The sequence below is a fragment of the Vespa mandarinia genome, chromosome 2, assembly GCF_050613455.1.
Source record: "Vespa mandarinia isolate Hongniang chromosome 2, ASM5061345v1, whole genome shotgun sequence".
NCBI classification, from domain to species: domain Eukaryota; kingdom Metazoa; phylum Arthropoda; class Insecta; order Hymenoptera; family Vespidae; genus Vespa; species Vespa mandarinia.
Window position 1 is genome coordinate 16,325,001 of NC_140811.1, and position 18,368 is coordinate 16,343,368.

The 18,368-nt window shown below is 34.7% G+C and overlaps 1 protein-coding gene across 4 annotated transcripts in view; it reads right to left on the minus strand.

Moving 5' to 3' along the window:
* Positions 1-17,930, minus strand: part of pum (pumilio) — a 63,223-nt gene extending 45,293 nt beyond the window's left edge. The window contains exons 1-10 of one of the 4 annotated variants that reach the window (XM_035869855.2): positions 17,639-17,930; positions 15,925-16,365; positions 14,939-15,160; positions 14,734-14,862; positions 14,485-14,604; positions 5,994-6,126; positions 4,604-4,715; positions 4,327-4,426; positions 4,037-4,167; positions 2,136-2,490 (exon numbers count right to left, since the gene is read on the minus strand). In XM_035869855.2, the coding sequence (XP_035725748.1) occupies positions 2,136-2,490; positions 4,037-4,167; positions 4,327-4,426; positions 4,604-4,715; positions 5,994-6,126; positions 14,485-14,604; positions 14,734-14,862; positions 14,939-15,160; positions 15,925-16,020 (1,398 nt within the window). In that variant the 5' untranslated portion in view covers positions 16,021-16,365; positions 17,639-17,930. Of the gene's footprint in view, positions 1-2,135; positions 2,491-4,036; positions 4,168-4,326; positions 4,427-4,603; positions 4,716-5,993; positions 6,127-11,472; positions 12,913-14,480; positions 14,605-14,733; positions 14,863-14,938; positions 15,161-15,924; positions 16,826-17,638 lie in introns of those variants that run through there. The other 3 variants (XM_085655367.1, XM_035869864.2, XM_085655366.1) reach the window with 3 other exon arrangements.
* Between the last annotated feature and the right edge of the window lie 438 nt (positions 17,931-18,368).

Here is an 18,368-nt window from a genome sequence, read left to right on the forward strand (position 1 = left end):
AAAAATAAAAAAATAAAAAGGTATAAAGATGTGATCAACTAAAAATATGTTTAAAAAACAAGATAAGATTTGATGAAGTTAAATGAAAGACGTAGATAAGGGAATCGTATTTTAATCAAAAACCATATAAATCGAAGAAATAGGAAAGCAGTTTGACCACGTTAAAAACGTTGAAAGAAGAAAAAAAATAAGAAGAAGAAGAAAAAGAAGAAGTAGAAGAACTGGTGGATTTGTCAAGGAGAATATATCAAAGTGGTCCAAGCAGGATGTTTCTCAGAATCTGTCGACTTTCGCTCTTCGAAAGCTTCAAGGTTCCGCGAGAAAACTTGAATCGACCTCGATTTATTCGTTCCCCGCTACTCTTTCTGCCGTCCTATCCGGACTAATCCTTCCTCACGTGGTTCGTGCCGGAAGGGTTCTAAAGCCTCGTTTTCACCAAGAGCGCGCATGTGCGAGAGACAGAGACAGAGATAAAGACAGAGAGAAAGAGAGAAAGAGATAGAGAGAGAGAGATATTACGTCGCTGATAGGAATGTAAGGATCTCATTCTTTTCTTTCGTACAGCTGTTCTTGAAAGGAAAGCGCGTCTAATCGTAGTAGAGCAAGAAATTTTCAATCGTCTATCATACGATTGCGACAGAAAAGATTACAATGAAGCTTTTTATATATACATATATATATATATATACATGTGTGTGTGTATATATATAAAAAAAAAGTGACGTTCAGACGATTTGCGATTCATGTTTCGTAGAATCTAGCGAACGGAGAGAAGCATTTGTCGATATTATATATACATGCATACATGTGAACAATTTGGTAACTCGTAAGAGATGAGTAAGAATGTATTCTATATATATATATATGTACGTTGCCTATGAACCCGTGTGAATGTCGACAAAGTGGTTAGACATATATCGACCGTTCTATTTTCCGAATGGGTTTGGAAGTAGACGTCGAGAGACTGTCACTCTATGATTTATACGTTTGTCTGCGCCGCAGGACAAGGTCGTTCTTCGTTCTCCTTCCCTCCGTAGCTCCCTCTCACCCGCTCCTAAATTCCTTTGTCGTACGAATTCATCCGGTATATGCAAATATCTTTGATATCGCTTATTTCGCTCGTGTCGAAAGGAAACTTACAGACTTATCTCTCCAAGGAAATATTTAATTAGATGTGATTTTTCTCTGTTCAAAAGAAAGAGAGAGAGAGAGAGAGAGAGAGAGAGAGAGAGAGAGAGAGAGAGAGAGAGAGAGAGAGAGAGAAATAAAGAAATAGAAAGAGATAAAGTTAATCACCACGTTCATTGTAGTTTATGTCTATTACTCAAAAGGACGAGGACAAAAGAAAGAAAGGAGAAGATTTTCAAACGCATTTGCCAACGCATAATATTTATGTTATGTATATCTTTCTTTTCCATTCTTAAAGTACGCATAAATCGTCTAATTATATTTCTCTTTGACAATGACGCTGCTAACTAACGCGCACTTGCTACGAAACTATTGTCGTAATGTTAATCACGGTTTATACGTTTCTAATAGTATTATCATAATAATCATAAATTCGTGCGATTAATTGCCATATGTAGGATAATAATCGCAGGAATATTTCATCGTGAAAAATAATAAGGGGTAAGTAGGTAATTGCGTTAACTATGAATGCCAAGACCCCAATATATACATATATATATATATATATATATATATATATGTTCTTGGTATATAAGATCAAGACAATTTCTTTCTTTCTTTTTTCGTTTATACAATAACGATGTTTGTTTGTAAAACATGATAGACATTTCTAACATTTTATCGTTAGAATTTGATAAAACTATACAATTTAATCACTTCTCTCTTTTTCCACATAGATATCGTAATAATTATTGTTGAAATTTCAAACAATATTCGTTACTTTCTAAGCAGCACACATCATTTTTATATCGTGTGAATTAAAATTCACATCGACATAGGTAAACGTTCCAATAAAATTCTTCTTTTCGATTATTGACAACGTCGCATAAATAATCACACACAGCATATTTGCAGACGTTCTATCCAATGATAGAGAATAAAATAAAATATCTATACAAATTATAAAGAAAAATGAAGAAATAAATAGATATAAATTAGACACTTACCTGTACATCAAAATGAGTTGTAGTGTCTTGTGGTTGAGGAGGGCCTTGCTGTTGTTGTTGTTGCTGAGAGGGTGGTGGAGCTTGCGGGGGTGGTGGCGCCTGCGCCCCAAAAAGTTGTGCCGCGTGAGAATGAGGATGCTGCAGATGATGCGTAGGTGGTGCCTGATGATGTTGAAGATGATGTGGTGGTGCAGGAGCAAATGCTGCCATAAAATGTTCCTCGCTTCCAACAACATCGACACCTGGTTTTAACAAAACTACACCACCACCGCCGGCGCTCACTGCTAACGTTGCTGCAGCATTTTTTTGAAATTCTTCTTCACCCGGGGATGGTTGACGACTACCTGGTGTACGACTGAAAAAAAAAACAAAGAAAAATAAATAAATAAATAAATAAAAAACGAAGAAAATTATACAATGATCAGTTTGATTGAAAAAAAAAAAATGTTTGATTAATTAACATACAATATAATTCATTAATTTGTAAATAAGATAACGACTTTTATTTTGATGTGGATTCATTAAAATAATCATCGATCGTATCATTAAAATAAGAAATATACGATAGAAGACCATGTATTTTCTATAAAAAGAGAATGACGTAGTTTCTCCAGATACTAAGAAACCCATCGTGGTAAATGTCAGGGACCGCATTGTTGCTTGTGACACGTGTAACATATTTTTCTACAAAAAAAAAAAAAAAAATAAAAAGAGAGAGAGAGAGAGAGAGAGAGAGAGAGAGAAAGGAAGAAAAGAAAGAAAAAAGAAAAAAGAAGGAAATGTAGCTTTATAATTAATAATGCGCAAGAAACAAAGTACCATTTCCATAAACGCTCTGTTATTTATGATAAGAATAATTAAGCATGTTTTTTATCGAGTACAAGATTCCATTCTTAAAAAAGATAAGAAGAGAAAGAAGAAAAAGAAGAAGAAGAAAGAAAGAATAGCAAAAAACAAGAAATAAAAACAAAGATTACAATGTAGTTGTTCTCGCATGACCGAGCCTTTGAATTTTAATTTCACGTTAAAATATAATCAGTTTTAAAATATTCCATCGTACTTGTAAAATTATTCTCTACAAATAACGGTACATTTAGAATAATTGCAAAGCAAATGACAGAACGTAATTACAAAGTTCGTCATCATCTTGTAATAATTAATTGGCAAGTAAATGACTAAATTAATAAAATATTCTATACATAAATTATTAAATAAAAACGAATAGAATAATATTAAATATGTATTATAAAAGAATACGAGAATTACGAGGGATTTAAAGATTCTTAATCGATCGAAATACTCGTAAGCTTACGTATCGACTGAAAAGAAGAAAACTTATGGTACGGAAATGTCGGTAATGTTTTTTTTAAAGGAGTACTGACCCCGCCGTCGCAGATGGCGCTACCTAACGAAAAGAGACAACGATAGAAAACACGTGCGCGCACGATACTGTCGACCGCGTGCAACCCCCCCAAACAAGCAGGCAGGCAGCAGCAGCAGCAGCAGCACAAACAAGCGCAAAGCTTCCAATTTCCACGCCCTTGACAAGTACCCGTTATAACACTCTCTTCTTTCTTGGCGCGTCCGGCAAAACTGATAAATCTTCCCAAGTATGTGACACGTAAAAATAGTTATATAATCAAGGCTATTCGTACATTATTAACAGTTTTAATTTTACTGTACGTTCCTTCAGTTCACGTATCAATATATCTCAATATCGTTGATATTCATTCATTCATTTTTACACTTATTTCTTTCTATAGAATTATGAAAGTATTCCAGGGAGAAAAGTTCCTGCATTCTAAATACTTCAGTGACTTTCAAATGAAATCAATGAAATCAATGAAAAGCCGAGTACACCCTACGAAAGTTTCTTTTCATTTCCATCGTTCAATACTCACTTGAAACCTTTATCATCATCGAGACCATTCTGTGATGCTAATCCATTTCCTTGTGGGCCAGTATCATCCTTCGAACTATCAAAAGGACTAGCAGATCCTTTGTCTTTTTCCTTTTTATCTGTGTCCGTATTCTACATTGAATACAAAATATGTATAAGTATAAATATATATACATATATAAATTTATTATTATCATATCTATATATATATATATATATATATATATATATAGATGTATATTTTTTATTTTAAAATAAACTAAAGACTTTATCATCATTTGCCAAGCTTACCAATCTAAGAGATACCATTCGAGGTTCTAAATCTTTTGGTGTTGTGGGACTTGAACCAAGAACATATTCAACCATTTTAACTCCCAATCCACCCGTTTCACTAAAAAAATAAAAAAATAAGAAAATAAAAAAATAAGAAAATAAAAAAAATGAATAAATAAATAAACATAGTCTAATATAATAGAGTTTTTGAAATATCAGAGATTATATCATAATTAAAGTTCAATGATAATTAAATATTCTATATTATCATTAAATCTCGTAACATTTGACCAACCTGCTTCTAGGACTAAGAACTGTCCCAACTTCTGAAGTTTGATGATGATATCCGGTCCCAACACCCACACGTCTACCCGTACCCATCGATATTGGTTGTGACACTGCATGATCTAGAAAATTTAGAAGTCAAAATAAAAAACAAAAGGAGATTAAAAAGATTATATATTGATATATACAAAAATTATTACATTTCTTGTTTAAAAACAATTTGTATTCAACAACGACAATAAAAAATTTTAAAGGACATAACTTTGTAATCTTAAAAAGCATATATAAATTAGAACCTATAAGAAATGGCTGAGTAAAACAATTTCGATGATTCGGGGAATTGATTTGATATGATATAAAAAATTAGCAAAACCCTTCTTCCCCTAACAATGGAATGTTCGTTGATCGAAGGGAGATTCGAAAGGGTTTAAAAAAAAATATAAAAAAATAAAAAAGGTGGGAGAGGGTTGAAGATTCTCATAGGGTGGATCGGTAGGCACGTCCCTGGCGTTGTTGGGACATTGCCCCTATACCGCCGCCCTCGATGCCGATGCCGGGCGTCTGTCGCCATAGCAACAGCCGCGTTGCACCCATCCTCGTGAGGAGGCGGCGCACACGCAGGACCGTCTCGCATGTGCACGTTCAAGTCGCGGAATCAAGTGTTCAGTTTCGCAACACGCTGCCACTCTCGCGCGCCCCAACGTGCCAACGGTACCGAGAAGCGCGCCCGTCTTATTCTTCATCAGGTGTCTTAGTAGAGTTAGAAAGGACGCCAACAATATAGTGAAATTATTTCTTGTCGTAAAATGTAACGAAAGTGAAACCAACCAATCCTGAGAAAGGGAAAGGCTCTATTAATTTTAATCATAGATTTTGCAATCAATAATCAAACTCATTTTTCATATACCCATATGCTTTTTAAAGGTATATCGTCGCTAAATAAACATCAATCTTATTTAAACTCGACGCCAATCGATCATGGGATCGATTATAATTATCGATCGATCAAATACATAAATTAATATTTTTAAATGCACATAAGCACATTGACGTTTTAGTGAGATAAGTATCAAAGGAATAACAAGGATAAGATCGACAGGAAATATCATTTAAGATGGGGTAACGAATGAAGATAGCGAAATTTCAATGAATATTTGAGGTGGTCCAACACAAGTCGACACACAGTATAGAATGAAATCATTTGAAATGTAACAACAAATGAAGGTATTAAAATTAGAATTAATATTTAATATGGTCCCCCAAATTGACAAAATCGGATCATTTAAAATTTAACGAATGGAGATATTAAAATTAAAATTAATACTTGATATAATCCAAATCGACAAGATCGATCATTTAAAATGCAACAAATGAAAATATGAAAATTATGGATGAATTACCTGAGGTGCTCCAAGTAGAATCTCGCCACATTTGGTGGTCTCCCAGGTGAAGTATCCCACCACCTTTTACACCACCCTCGTCCTTGGAGCCGCCTTCGTCCACACCCCAGAGCTTTTTTGCCGAGGGAGCGATCTAAAACAAGAAAAAGGAAGTTATATAAGATCCTCAAGAGAGAGGTCAAAGATTGTACAAATTCAAAATTGATGCATATAAATAAATTGATGAAAACTACTAGATCAATACTTGTTTACATTTTACATATGTTCCTTTTTATTTTATATGTAAATATATAAATATATAAATACATATATACACATTTTTCTTTTTTTGAAAATGCAGTTTCAATAACACAAAACTGATTGAATATAACATTAATTTAATCATCGTATATTCATATAAATCGCACCTGTTCTAGGTAGTAACACGAAAAAATACAGAGATTCCATTCGGGACTCAACTATAGTTCCTCGCCGAGGGGCCGTTGCACCGCACAGATCCTAACCTCGCGCAACTTAAGATCCATGACGTAATAGAACGCGGTAAAAAGAGAATCGAGGAGAAGAGAAGCACGGAAAGACGCACGAGGATCTCGGAATTCTGTATACAGGTGTATTCCGATACGTGTATGCTGTGACAATGTTACGATATATAACATGAATAGTATATATACATATGTACATACATAGGTATGTACGTGATAGTTCAATGTAATATAGTTCGAACGAACGAATGTACAGCTATGAACACGTGCTTTCATACATAAAAAAAAAAAACTTTTATTAAAAATAATACCTTCATATACTAATTATAATAATAAAGATTACTGGACTTTTGTATAGTACACCTTACAATATACTGTTAAACAATAACTTTAAGAATAACTTTATGTGAACAGGGAAAAAAAACTGGACGAAAAAGTCACATCTAAATGAAAAATCATATCCAAGATGCTAATCAGATTTTGTTCGTTAACTATAAATATTGTTTTAAACATATTAATCGTGAACTTAAAAAAAAATTCATTTTACTATCATGAATATTAATATTATGGAAAAAAGAAAAAAAAGTATAAAACAAAACGTCTAATGCAAAAGCCGAAAAGAGATAGTCCAGCTTGGTTAATGTTTGTTGTACGCGATAGGAGCCTATATCTCGTCCCTTTTGATCGATCATTTTTCCTGTGGGATTCTAACCGGTTTACAAAGCCGCATAACTCGTTCGATTTTTATCAAATCCTCCTATTTGTCAATCAATTCATCTCGAAAACGACGAAACGAATCTGTGACTTCGTTAAGTATATCGTTAAATCAAACGATAAGGGACCGATGTTGTGAGGATACCGTTGGTAAATAAGAGGGAAAATAAAACAGGAAAAAAAAAAAAAAAAAAAAAAAAAAAACAAGAAAAAAGTGCAGTTCGTTGTAATTCAACGTTCGAAAAACCTATCCCGATATTCAAAAGAGAAAAATCTGTGATACGTGATCTGAATTTAAAAAGAACGTTTTCATTCGGCGCAGACAAAACGAAAGAAATAAAGGGAGAAGAAAGAGAAAGAAAGAGATAGATAGATAGAAATATATATACATATATACATATATATATATATATATATATATATATATATATATAGAGAGAGAGAGAGAGAGAGAGAGAGAGAGAGAGAAAGAGAGATCGAACGGTTTCGACGAAACGTTTCACATCGATCAAAACTTGTGAATATAATCTAAAGTAAGGAGAAGAGAGTAAGGGTAAGGCTCGGTCAGCCGGGGATGATATGCCGCGAGTATCGACCGCGACGCCGGCCGGTGGAGACGCTTTCCACATCGCGGCATATGAGAGAGAGAGAAAGAGAGAGAGAGAGAAAGAGAGAGAGAGAGAGAGAGAGAGAGAAAGAGAGAGAGAGAGAGAGAGAGAGAGAGAGAGAGAGAGAGAAAGAGAGAGAGAGAGAGAGAGAGAGAGAGAGAGAGAAAGAGAGAGAGAGAACAAGAGAAAGAGAATGACGGCAATATCCTCCTCCTCCTCCCTTGAAATCGTTTCTCCGTCGCGCTACCGTTCGCGTCGAAGGAGGACGGGGCGCTAGGACCCGCACCCTCCGTGCGACTGCTTCCCTGCCAGGCGCGTCCACCCACTAGAGAGAAAGAGAGAGAGAGAGAAACGTCGGGTACCCCCACCACTACGCGCCTAGCCGTCTACTCCCACCACCGCGACCACAGGCGGTCGGTCTTCCGACGCGCAGCGTGGACGTCGCTAAACAGCTACGGGGCCACCGACCCCTCCCCAGGCCCCCGGCCACGGGTCACGGCCACTGTCCGCGCGTTGGAGGAGCAACCACACGAAGGAAGCAAATTCCCTCCATCTCTTTCTTTCTTTCTTTCTCTCCCTTTTTTTATCTATTGCGCATTGACTATAAATGTCTAAACATTCTATATCTCTTTCCATCGATATTAGTAATAATAAAAAAGAAAGCTCGTTTTTTTCCTTTTTTTTTTTACATATGCATACACCTTGATGAAATTCATTATGAAAATGATTAGTAATATTCATTTTGAAAGTAAGAAATCTTCTAATGGAAATGGTATATAAGTCTGGAAAAGGAATCTCAATTATATTGATACTTATGTTTACATTATCCAGAATCTCGTTTAAAGAGATTCGCATCACTCGATTTTGTAGCTTTTGAAATTTTTATTAGCCTAATCTAATGTATGTATATTTTATGAATTCATCGAAATTATTTTATGATCAATAGTCTCGTTGATATACATTAAAGATCTTATTATTGGTCAAATTTATAAAAAATCTAATTCACATCGATATGTATGTATCTCTTATAGATGACGATGATGACGATAATGATAATTGGAAATGAACATTTAAGATTATGTGAATTTTGACGTCATAGTGTTCGACAAGTAAGAATTACTATGATAACAACGAGCACGCTGATGTCCTTGTCATACACATTCAGTGATAGGCTACGGAACGTGACCGATGCGTTTAGGTTCAACGACACGTGTACGTCACACCTGCATGTATCACTTCTCACAACTCTAGGAAATCAACGACAAATAAAATGACGTCATATATTATTTATTGTTATACACGGCTCGATAATACGTACTATATATTCTTCTTCTTCTTCTTTGTTTTTCTTTCTTACTTTTTCTTATAAATATGAATTTTTTAATATTTATTTCAATATTATGAAATCAAATCAATATTATGAAATGTTAATACTCGTTTACGATACTAATCCTTTTTTGAATGATCGATTTCTAAGAATTCAGTTTAAACGATATAAATCTCATTTGCTGATTGAGAAACTTACATGAAAACGAGATACTTTGGATACTTTGGATACTTTGGATACTTTGGATACTTTGGATATTGATAACATTACAAAAGAATTCGATTAAACTTTTCGATTGTTTATGTAAATTTTACGTAAATTATTCGAAGAACACGATTTTCCTTTCTCTTCCCTTCTCTTACATCTTTTTCTATTTTTTCTTTTCTTTCTTTTTCTTTTTTAGTGACAAAAACCAGATATAAAAATTATACAGATTACAAATCGTACATATTATAAAGATGTGAGTATACAAACGAAATAATAACAAATAGAATGAATGCTGATCCAAAAGAATTTCATAGAAACAAAACTATGTATTTAAGCATTAAAGTATGATATAAATAAGGATAAAAATCAATCAAAAATTTGCTAATTTTCTCATGTAAACTTAATTATTATGTATTCGTGTAATAGAAAACAAAAACATTTTTATTTAGTTATATATATATATTACTCTATTATATATGTAGAATATATATATATTCTCTTATTATTATATATGCATATATATATAACTAAACTAAATGAAAATATATAACTAATATATATACACATTATATAATAGAAATTATATTAAATGATATGTAAATATTAGAAAATAAAATATTATATTTTCCTTTCGTTGATTTAAATGTCTAGCTTTATGTAAAATAGAGAATGTAATGTTCATTTGTGAAAAATATTTGATTCAAAAAAAATGTAAACAATAAATAAGAAAAGGATGTAACAGATAAGAAACAGAAAATGACAAATTTGTTTGATTCCCTATTATAATTATCTGCACTGCTCAATTTATTTTGATTGGAAATAAATTTTAACTGTTTCTTCTTTTAGCAAATTACATTTTACATATTAAAAAAAAGAAAAATCAAAGAATAAAAGAAAAATATAGAAACTTGTTTACTTTAAGAGAAATTATATATCAGTAGTAATAATAATTATAAATGCTATATAAAAAAAAAAAAGTAACTTTCATTTTTTTCTATCACGCGTACCTTAATAGCTTAATTAATTTCATTAAATATTAATGATGTTTAAAAGGAATTCTTTTCAAACGATGCATTGAAGATATGAAAAAGGTTTTAAAGAATATAATTATATATATATATATATATATATATATATATATATATATATGAAGAAAAATTAATTTAAACCTACATAAAATGTGTATTAATTAATTTTATAACAAATTGTATATTAAATTGAAGACTTTATATTTGTATGCATTATATTAAGTTTTGTATTACATTAAATTTTATATTGAGTAAATAAATAAATAAATAAATAAATAAATCGAGCGATCAGCATAATAATCAGTAAAATCATAATAATTGCTTTTATCGAATACAAATGAATTAAACTTTGGACATAGTTCTTTCGATATAATCTATATTTACATAGATTCTAATCACAATGTACACATAAATTCGTTCCGTTCGAAAGTACATATGGAAAAAAAAGAAAAAAGAAAAAAAAAACTAAAATCTTTAAAACCCTAGAAAAGTCGATAGTACGAAGATGGACGAAAACATAATTTAAACTCGGTAGTTTTTATTATTATCGTGAATTTTAGTCCTCGATACTTTTATTTCGGGTGTTTACTATACATAAAAAAAATAAAAAGATAAACATTTGTTGAGTCGCGTGTTTATTCTTTTCTCAGAGGGAACGAAACGGAAAAGGGAAAAAAAGGAATGTAAACAAAGTTAAAAAGGCAGATTTGGTGGAGGATAGATAATCGCGACGCAAATGTAAAAAAAAAAAAAAAGAAAAAAAGAAAAAAAAAGAAAAAGGAAAGAAAAAAAGCGAAAATAAAGAAAGAAAGAAAGAAAAGACCGATGAGAATTGGCGAAGAGCGCGTGTTTCGACACTTCCATGCGCCGTGCGACATGGCACTGCGACTAGAACGACCATAACCTAAAAAAAAAAAAGAACGCAGCTACTACTACTACTCGTGGACGCTTCTTGGCGATAAGCATTTTGACGTTTCCTCCTGTTCATTACGAATACGAATACAAATACGATTGATAAGAGCAGAGAAAAAGAGAATGAGAGAGCGGGGAAGAGGGAAAGGGGAGGAATAAAGAAAAAGGATAAGAGATCACATCGTCGTTGGATGTAAATACCATATCGGCTCCCAGATCCTTCATGTCGCAGTAAAGAAAGAGATCCCCCGGTGGTTTCATCCAGTCGCCTGTGCTTGTGCCTGCACCCTGGCCGTATCCTACTCCGAAACTCTCCACCGTCTCCGACGTAAGCAGAACTCGTTGCGTCGTCACTACCACCGCCGTCGTCGTTGGATTCGCCGTTAACCCCGTTTCGTTGTAGCACAAACAAACGCGCGCCGGACGAGAAGAAACTCGACGCGGCGCACTCTCTCACATGCACTGCTCGATCGATGGGAGAGAGGGGAAGGAGGGAGAAGAAGGAAGGATATATTTTTTCGAGACGAGACGAAGTGATGAAGGTGGTGGTGGTAGTAGTGGTGGTGGTGGAGGAGGTGGATGAGGAATAGGAGGAGGTGATGATGGAAGGGGAGGGGGAGGAGGAGGAAGAGAAGAAGCAGGTGATGGTGGAGACGCTGGAGGTTCCGTAGCACGCGCGAGAAACGAAGACTCTAGCGTAAAAGGGCGGCCCCCCTCCCGTTGCGTCCAATAACTTTTACGAAGAGAGAACGAGAAAGGGTGGATGATGCCGGCTGATCCAACTCGCACTACGCCACCTTCTATCCTGCAGCACTGCTTTTCTTCTCTTTCTTCCTTTCTTTTCTCTTCCGTTTCGTACGTTTCCTTTTTCTCTTCCTTCCTCGAGGACAAGAACAAACAAGGACGAGAACAAGCACGTTCTGTATCTCTTCGACACCGGCAAGCCAGCCGATGAGCGACTTAGTGACGTGAAACGGTACGAGAAAAAGACACACACGCGCGCACTCTCTCTCTCACATCACACACATACACACACGCGCGCGCGCACATACACACACGGAGGGAGAGAGAGAGAGAGAGAAAGACAGAAGGAAGGGGGGAAAGAGACAGGAGCGAGAGACAGCGAATCCTTGGGTCCGCCCGTTCAACGATTCGACACCTTCGGTATACCGATGCTACCGCCGCTATCTAAACGTAGTTCCGCGCTCGTTCTTCCTCGTCTTCTTCGTTCTACACCACCGCCACCGCAACTTTCTTTTCTTCTTCTTCTTCTTCTTCTTCTTCTTTCTCCTCCTCTTCCTCCACCTCCGGCACTTTCTTCTTTCTATTTCTTTTTTTCTTGTTCACCTCCAATGCCTTTCTCCTCTCGCACACTTTGCACACTATTTTACACTACGCGAATACGCGTTTTATTTCCAGGGATATGATTTGCGAATCGATCGCAACGAGTTTACTGAACAGCTTCACGTCCGTCCTAGCATGTCGCCGAGAATGCGCGTCGTCTTTTGAGCGTCGGGGTAACGTTCGGCGCCGTTAGAACTATTAAGAATAGCTTTGACACCCCTCGTTTTCTCGAAATTTTCTTGTTCGACCGGCCTCTCTGCGCTACTGGACGAGACGAACTGATCGTCTAAATGAAACAAAGAACGACGCGCGACCGCAGCGCTCTCTGGCGTTGACGGTAAACGACAATATCTCTTTCTTCACCCCACTATTTGCGAGTACTACGCGCGACTACTCGCTTTGACCAATCAACGAATTTTCAAGAAAATTCGCGCCTATCCTTCATCCAAACAGATTCGTTATGCCATTCTTTTGAACCTCACGTGCCCTCTCATGGCAAATCCAAGAAAGTTTGACCGCGTGGACAAACTCGGACTCGTTAGTCCGAGTTTATTTTTTTTCTTTCTTTTCTTTTTTCTTTTTTTTTTTTTTTTTTTTTTTTTTTTTCGGAAAAAAAAATGCGAAATGCAAATTCAAGGATATACGCTCGTTAATGCATAGTAAGATTATTGATATTGTTGCAACGAAATATGACGGATTTATCGTATTCTATAATATTAAAAGAAAAAGAAATGGCCTAAGTTACAATATTGAAATAATAATCGTTTCAACATGATATTCATGGTAAAACGATTAAACAAAATTATAAAAGATGTCTTATATTTTATATTGACAAACGTAATAAGTTTCTCATCGGCAATATTAAAATGATGTTTAATGTTTAAACGTAATTATTTCCTTATCAAAGACTTTTGTACCCACGAATTTCCACAATCGTATGATCAAGAAACCGCCAAAAATTAAGCATTCTGTCTTTTTTTAACGAAAAATGGCGCGCGAAATACGAATTGATAGTTGAAATTTGAGAATGCGATCGAATTCTTGCTTAAACGATAATAATTTTTGCTTAAGCAGATAATATTTATCATAGTCACTTTTTGAAGTATAGACAACTAATGACTGAATTTTAACCTTGACACGATTTCCGCAAGATTTGCCTTGTCCATGACAAGCTATGTCAACCATAACCTAAATCGATTCATTTATGGTTGAATATACTTAAAATTTTTAATCTTCGAATTATTCACGATAGACATTCTTACAAGAATTCTTCAATTTCAAAATTAAGAGTATTGTTTACAATTGATTATAAATATGTTATCTATTGCCAGATTGCTCAATATTAGGACTATAAAAACAATATTATCAGTTTATAATATTAACCATAATAATATATTTGTAATAGATCAGTAATTTCAAGAATATGAAAATAGTGTATTTAAATACACGCTCTCAATGAAAGTAAATAATTGTAGAAAATAATTATATATATATATATTTAATGGTGCAAATAAATCATGATACCATGTCAAATGATATATGAATTCATGCATAAGTTGAAGAGTTCAAATTAATTTATGTGTAATATAATAAAATAACATCTATAAAGTATGATAAAGACGAAATTTGTATAATTTATGATAAATATATAATAAACCAATAAACAATATTAATTATAGCCGTTTTCGCTAAATTATAACTTTAATTAAATTATTATACCTTAATTGGTTTGCACTATAGAGTATTTGTGAATTAAAAATATATATTAAAATTAAACTTTATCTAGACTTCTATAAAATTAGATTTCTCTTAACCATTATGATATAATGATTTATATAAGATTAATTTTTATCGCTACAATGTACTCACCTGTCCATTTCTGAATTGCTGCTGCTGTTGCTGTTGTTGATGGTGAAAAAGTGCAACTTGCTGCTGGGCTGTCATTTGATTGTTAAGGTAAACCAAATGCTCTGCTCCAGGAGCTCCACTCTACAAATATATAAAATATATATATGTATATAATAGTTAATAAATATTCGTATAAATAATTCATTAAAATTACACCAATAACATATAAGAAAATTAATAACATTTATTAATCATACATAATGTAATTACCTTAAGCTGCATAGGATGAATCTCATATGGTAAATGTATGTTATTCATTGTTTGTAAACCCAATTGTTGTGGTTGACTTTGTTGTGGTATACTGAGTTTAGTCATGGGATATTTCCATTTCTCTTGATTCTGAAATAATTTCAAACATTATATATTTTTTATTATTTACTTTTCATTGTAACGAAACCATTCATTATTTACTTACATTATCGACAATAGTATCGTCCGCTAACGTCCATGTTCTTGGAGTTTGTTTTGTTTGGAAATTTGCAGATTGTGCATTAAATTCTGGTTCCGTAGGTCGTTGAAATACATATCCAACCATCGCATCATCTTGAGTTCTACTAGCTCCAATCTGATGAGCCTGACCAGGTTGTATTCGCATACTATCACCACCAGCCATTGCTTGGCCACACTGTTCTGCATCCTTTTAACAATAAATATTACCACGGTTATGACAATGATACTTATTAAATATATACATAATATAGCAGAATTTAAACTGAAGATATTACTACTGAACATATATTTTCTCCAAACTTATTTGTAAAATTCTTATTTATTATTGTGTTATAAATCAAAAATATATCTTAAGTAAAGAATTATCAAAAAAAGCTTTTATACATATATATATATATGATTCTTTCTTGAAGAATACAAATTACTTATTCATCTAATGCATTAATTTAGTCATATATTTAGAAACCATATAACATTTCAATATTGCATCTTTCCATTTTGAACACAATTAATATAATTTTATATTATTACAACAATAATCTAATACTATGCCATGTACTAACAACTTTGTTAATCAAAGTATCAACAGTGACTCACTCATCTCAAACGATCGATCATTAATTTGAATCCGCTTATATTTATAAATTGTATGAATAAAAAATTACGGAAAAATGATTCGGATTTTCATTATCCTATTCTGATTGCAACAGAAGAAGGCATTAAATATAAAGAAGGTTAAGTAAAAAAGAGAGAAAGAGAAAAAAGAAAGAGAGAGAGAGACACAGACACAGAGAAAGAGAGAGAGAGCAAAAAGATAAAGAGTCGAAGGAAAGGGAGAGAAAGAGATAGAAAGAGAGAAAAAGAGATAGGCAGTCAGACAGAGGAAATAAAGAGGAAGAAGGGCAATAAGAGAAAATAATAGAAACAAAGAGAAAAAAATTGTTTTCTTACCGTGGGTATGTGACCGTTCGCTGAAGGATGATGCAGTTGTATTGAAGGTGCCGGTTCACCGCCGGCGCCAGCGGTGCTCGCACCGAGCCACTTCATCGTCCTGTCAAACCCGCAGCAGCCGTTCTTCCGCAGGCACACACACGCGCCGTACGAATGATATAGTATAAGACGAGCGAATGAGCGAGCGAGCGAGCGAGCGAGCGAGCCAACGAACGGACGAACGAACGAACGAACGAACGAACGAACGTACGTACGTACGTACTTACGTACGACCGACCGACCGACCGAACGAACGAGCGAGCGAACGTGCGAACGAATGAGCGAGCGAGTAAATGCACACAAGCGAGCGTCCGTAAATCGAAAGGTTAGGCCCGCAACGAAGAACCGGCGTTTGGGCGAACCACGCACGATGGTGATCTCTCTTCAATGTCCGCTACGTTTCTGCCGCAATAACATGTTCCACGCGTGGCGCGTTAAATGTGTGACATCTCTCTTTTTCTATCTCTCTCCCTCTCCCTTTCTCTTTCCTGTCATTTCCACAACAACGACAACGGCGACAATAACGATGACGATGTCGATGACTATAACTACGACTACGACGACGAGGACGATAATGATGACGATGACAAAAAAGACAACTATGACAACAACAGCGACTATGCAACACGGACGATGATACAACGAGGACGATCGACAAGAAAGGAACAACTCCAAGGGCGATATATTTACGATCGCTTGCTGAACGCGAGCGAACGCCAGCCACCGCAGCCAGCAATGGCAGCTGCTGCTCTTTTGTGGCGCGCGCTTACTGCCGGATTTTTTGACAACATCGACAGAGACGCGATGCACGAACGATTGAAGTCGAGAGAGAAAGATTGTATCGTACGTAAGCGCTGTTCTGTGTATGAATATATATATAGATATATATATATATGTATGTATATTATATATATATATATATATGTGTGAATACCAAGAACGCGTAATATACACACGCACAAACACGAAGAATACACAACAGCCCAGATAGAGAATTGGAAAAAAGAGGGGATATATAAAAGCGAGAACCTAAGTGTAATACACGCGGCTTCAGCTTTAGTTATCTGGGAAAAGTTTCAGGTAACGAATATGATCGTTAATAGCAGTGACGACAACGATGACGGCAATATAACCTCTGCTTGGTCAAAACGAAAAAAATTCGTCGATCAGAAGGAAAAGTAAAAGATAGAAGCAGAGGAGAGAAAAAAGAGGACAGAAGGATGATGGAAAATTCCTAAACTAATCTGAAACTATACAATTTTTCGCTTGGGAAGGCGATTTACTTAAAACTTGAAAAAACAGAGAAAGAAAAAGAGAGAGAGGGTGAAGGGAGGAGAGAAAAGCGAAGGGGAAACACGATAAGATGAGGTAGAAGGCCAAAGAAAAGTTAAATAAAAATCGTATCCTCCATTCGTCGCCGTGATCGAATATAATAATGCTAATCCCAACTCGAAATAATAGAAGGGAGAAAGAGGAAGAGAGAGACGAGGATGAGATGATTTATTGTATATTTTATGTTATACGAAGACTTGATTCGTTATTTTTTTTCTGTTCTTTTTCTTTTGTATATGCTCTATGTGTGTGTATGTATGTATGTATATATGCGTATGTGTGTGTGTGTGTGTGTGTGTGTGTGTGTGCGTGCGCGCGTACGCGCGTGTATGTTAATTTTTACCTCGGCGGGAAAGGATCTATAGCGAAGCAGTCAGCCTTCGATATAAATACATAAATGCAAGAATCGTTCCGAAGAAAACTTGATCGATTTGTTCTTTCCTTCTAACCTATTTTCCGTTTCCCCTTTCGTATCGCGTGCGTTCTTCACTTATAACAGATTTCGTTAAAAACTAAGGCTTAAAATACACTATTCACAGGTATGTACAGCGAGGCACAGCACACGACGTCCGTACACCGGCGTACGCGTATTTCGCGCGCAAGGATCCTGCGCGATTTCAGGGTAAGTGGAAGAACGGTGCGGGATGAGGGGAAGAAGGGCGGATTTCCGTGTTCAAAAAGCTCTCTTTGTCGAGTAAAGAAACAATGTGTGTAATCACCTTTAATTTTTCTCTTTCCTTTTATACTTATCACGATTTTTCATTTATTTTTTTTCTCCTTCGTTAATTATAAAATATATTTTCTCTTTATTTACTATTTTATTATCAAATAATTTTATATTGATTGTACGTTATATCTTATGTTTTATATCGATAGGAATCATTTTAGTAATATATATATATATATGTCTTAACCATCTTAAGAAAAATACAAGATTGCGATTTTCGATGTTTTCTTTCGCTTTTATATATACGTTTAGTGTTCACCAATCATTATAGTTCTTTAAGAATGCTATAATTTTATTGGTTGTTTTTAGACGAATGAAATACACTGAGATATGTTCCTGTTACGAA